General features: G+C 43.6%; 1 protein-coding gene across 1 annotated transcript; it reads left to right on the plus strand.

Annotated features, from left to right (window-relative positions):
- Positions 1 to 421: 421 nt before the first annotated feature.
- Positions 422 to 1375, plus strand: LOC100056261 (taste receptor type 2 member 143-like). The gene has a single exon (XM_023638807.2). The coding sequence runs from the start codon at positions 443 to 445 to the stop codon at positions 1373 to 1375; it is 933 nt and encodes a 310-aa protein (XP_023494575.2). The 5' UTR covers positions 422 to 442.
- The last annotated feature ends 2078 nt before the right edge of the window (positions 1376 to 3453 follow it).

A 3453-nucleotide genomic window follows, 5' to 3' on the forward strand; every position in this document is an offset into this window, starting at 1 on the left:
GATCAGGGAAGGTTTGTGGTTAGAGGGGGGGAAAAGAGATAAAGGCATCTTTTAAGGAAAAGTAGGTAAGAAATAGTACAGTAAGAAACAAAGTGCAAAATATGGGTATTTCAGTCACTCCTGGGGCCTCTATTTTGTTAAAATTTTGCTGCATCTGGCTCTGATAAAGACCAGGCAAATACAGGTAATGCAAATAGAGACAGGGTGTCATTGAGCTGGGAGTGATTTGCATGGCAAGGGAGATCACAGGAATCCTGTTTTCAAATCCTGGGGGATTGGGGTTGTCTGCTGGTATCTAGGCTTTTGCATGAGTCCAGGGACAGAGCTTTCTGCATCTCTGGTCTCAGCAGGGTGGCTTGGTCACAGAGGCTCTTTTTCCCTGTGGCTGTGTCACAGAACTTCAGAGTAGGAGCCAAGTGTGAGCAGAACTTCCCTGGAGAAGATGCCCTCCTCATCCACCCTGATCTTCGTGGTTATCTTTTTTCTGGAGACCTTGGCTGCAATGTTGCAGAACGGCTTCATGGTTGCTGTGCTGGGCAGGGAGTGGATGCGATGCTGCACACTGCCTGCAGGTGACATGATTGTGGCCTGCCTGGCTGCCTCCAGGTTCTGCCTGCATGGGATGGCCCTCCTGAACAACCTCCTGGACTCCTTTAATTTTCGTTCCATCGTTTCCTATTTCAACATCCCTTGGAACTTTATCAACACTCTCACTTACTGGCTGACTGCCTGGCTTGCTGTCTTCTACTGTGTGAAGATCTCATCCTTCTCTCATCCCATCTTCTGCTGGCTGAAGTGGAGGATTTCTCGGTCAGTGCTCAGGCTGCTGCTGGGTTCCCTGATCATATCTGGTGTGACAGTCATCCCAGCAGTCACCAGAGATATAATTCTTATACAGATGATTGCCTCCCAGAGTTCCCATGGAAACTGCACTCTGGTTGATAGAATAAGGACCTTCCATAGGTATTTTTTGATGCCTATTATAGTTCTGGTATTGTCGATTCCCTTCCTCCTGTTCCTGGTGTCCACCCTTTTGCTCATGTTCTCACTGCACTGGCACTTGCGGCAGATGAGGGCCCACAGATCCAGCCCACGTGATCCCAGCACCCAGGCTCACACCATGGCCCTTAAGTCACTTACCTTCTTCCTCGTGTTCTACACATCATATTTCCTGTCCCTGATTATTGCTTTTATGAAAATCACAACCCTGCAGGATCAGTGGCACTGGGCCTGGGAAGTGGTGACCTATGCAGGCATCTGTTTGCATTCCAGCATCCTGGTGCTAAGCAGCCCCAAGTTGAGAAAGGCCCTGAAGATGAGGCTTTGGAAAGCCCTGGACAAAAAGCAGTTTATTTTGAGTTATCAGTATCAATAACAAATATCAACAGACAAGCCCATGGGTGGGAAGAATGTGCAAGGTTTTGGCCCCATCTTTCTTTCTTTGCATTTCCGTCTTCCTTTTCCATTCCTTCCATGCCTTATTAACTCTTTTTCCATCCTTCTCTGTTCCTACTATCCCCACCACTGCTCTTAGTCCATAGTCTGGGTTCCAAACCACCTTGACTAGGATGGTGACCTAATTTCCTCACAGGCCTCTCTCACTCTCTATATAAGAAAGCCTAATAATATTCTCCAAGCACCATTGTGGTCTGTACCTCCTTTAGAGATGTGTAACAGTTGTCAGTTTTCTCTGTGGTCAACATGAAGGTTTTTTTAAAAAAATTGTAGAATAGATCTTCCCACGCTGTCCACTTTGTGATGACAACTACCACCCCTCACTGCTTTGCTCTCAGCTCAGTCTCTCTGCTTCAGCCCAGTAAAGCTTCTTTTCATCTCTCCTCATGTTCCTCCCTCCAGCCTGTGGTCATTTGGACCACCTGAAACTCCCTTCTTTCCTTTCTCTGCCAATCTTTGCCATGCCCTTCTTTTGTGACCTGCTTAAGGCTAATTCCCCACAAGGAACTTTTTCAATTTGATCCCATGGGAGGCTGAGGGCAGATAGGAGTCTTTGCCACTATAAATCCTGGCCATGATTTTGTGTGTTTACTGCATGTTGAATTAAAAAGATTGTCTGATGTTATAATACTTGTAGGTTTGGGCCAACAGAAGATAGAGAAGGAAAAGAAAGGAAATTCACTACAGTTCTTAATTTTGACAATCTTTCTCTTTCTGTCCACTCAGCCAAGAGGTGGACCTTTGATGCTGATGCCTAGGGTAATCTTCCCCAAATTGGTGTGTTTACATACAAGAGTGTGAACAAACTGATCCTTTGGATGTAGGAAGAAAAGTGTGGCAACTTCAATTTATTTTTATCTCATCCCTTTAATTCCTATTTTTTGATATATATTTATGAAGTACCTAATGTATTAGTAAAGTAGTAGATGCATATAATTAAAATAAATAAGTATACGTATTGTGGGATTCATGTTCATAAGTGGTTTTTTTTAACTGACAGATTTCACCATAAAATAAGTATGGAAACTAAGAGACTAGAAGAAATTGGGAAAAACACCAGACATGGTTAAGAGAGATTCATGTGTTTGAGCTAGTCTAAATAGGAGTAAAAATAACAGGACAGAGTAGACATTACTTAGAATTTCAGATAAGAGTTGCATTTATGGTAAGTTGCCCAACAGCCTTGGGAAGCTGAGGCCCCAAAACCTTATGTTATAATGCTAGCTGGAGGCTGAATTGTGGCAAGAGGAGAGAGGAAGAGAGAAGCATGGATGAGCTAACAGGGTCAGGAGTTTTAGATTGGAAGAATATGATTAAGATTTTAAAAGAGCAGAACTAAAACTCTTGTAATTTTCTGGATGATAGAGGTGCAACGAGTATCTTTTGTTCTAATATATGGTCTTTGACCTCAGTTCTTGACACAAGATCTTCTAAACTCCTTAGAATCTCTTGAATGATAGGAGCATTTTTTTGTATGCTAATACAATGGCTGGTGGCTGGGGGCCCTAGCTTCAGCATGGGAGCTGATCCACAAGAAAGACCAAGGCGTGATTATAATGTTGAAACTTTCAACACCGCCTCCAATTTCAAGGGGGTGGAGATTGAGTCAATAACCAGTAGTCAATGATTTAATCAATCATACCTACATAATGAAGCCTCCATAAAAATCCTAAATAAAGGTGTTCAGGGAGCTTCTGCATTGGTGAACACATCCACATTCCAGGAGGGGAACACCAACTCCACAGAGGTAGAAGGCCCTGTGCTTGGAATCCTTCAGGTCTCACCCTATGTATCTCTCATCTGGCTGTTCATCTGAATCATTTATAATAACTGAAAATGTAAGGAGTTCTCTGAGTTGTTTTAGCAAATTGTTGAACCTGAGGAGGGAGTTAAAGCCTCAATATGTAGCTGGTTGGTCAGAAGTACAGGTGACAACCTGGGACTTGCCATTGGTGCCTGAAGTGGGGAGCAGTCTTGTGGGACTGTGCCTTTAACCTG

This window comes from Equus caballus, chromosome 4 (assembly GCF_041296265.1).
Source record: "Equus caballus isolate H_3958 breed thoroughbred chromosome 4, TB-T2T, whole genome shotgun sequence".
NCBI lineage: Eukaryota > Metazoa > Chordata > Mammalia > Perissodactyla > Equidae > Equus > Equus caballus.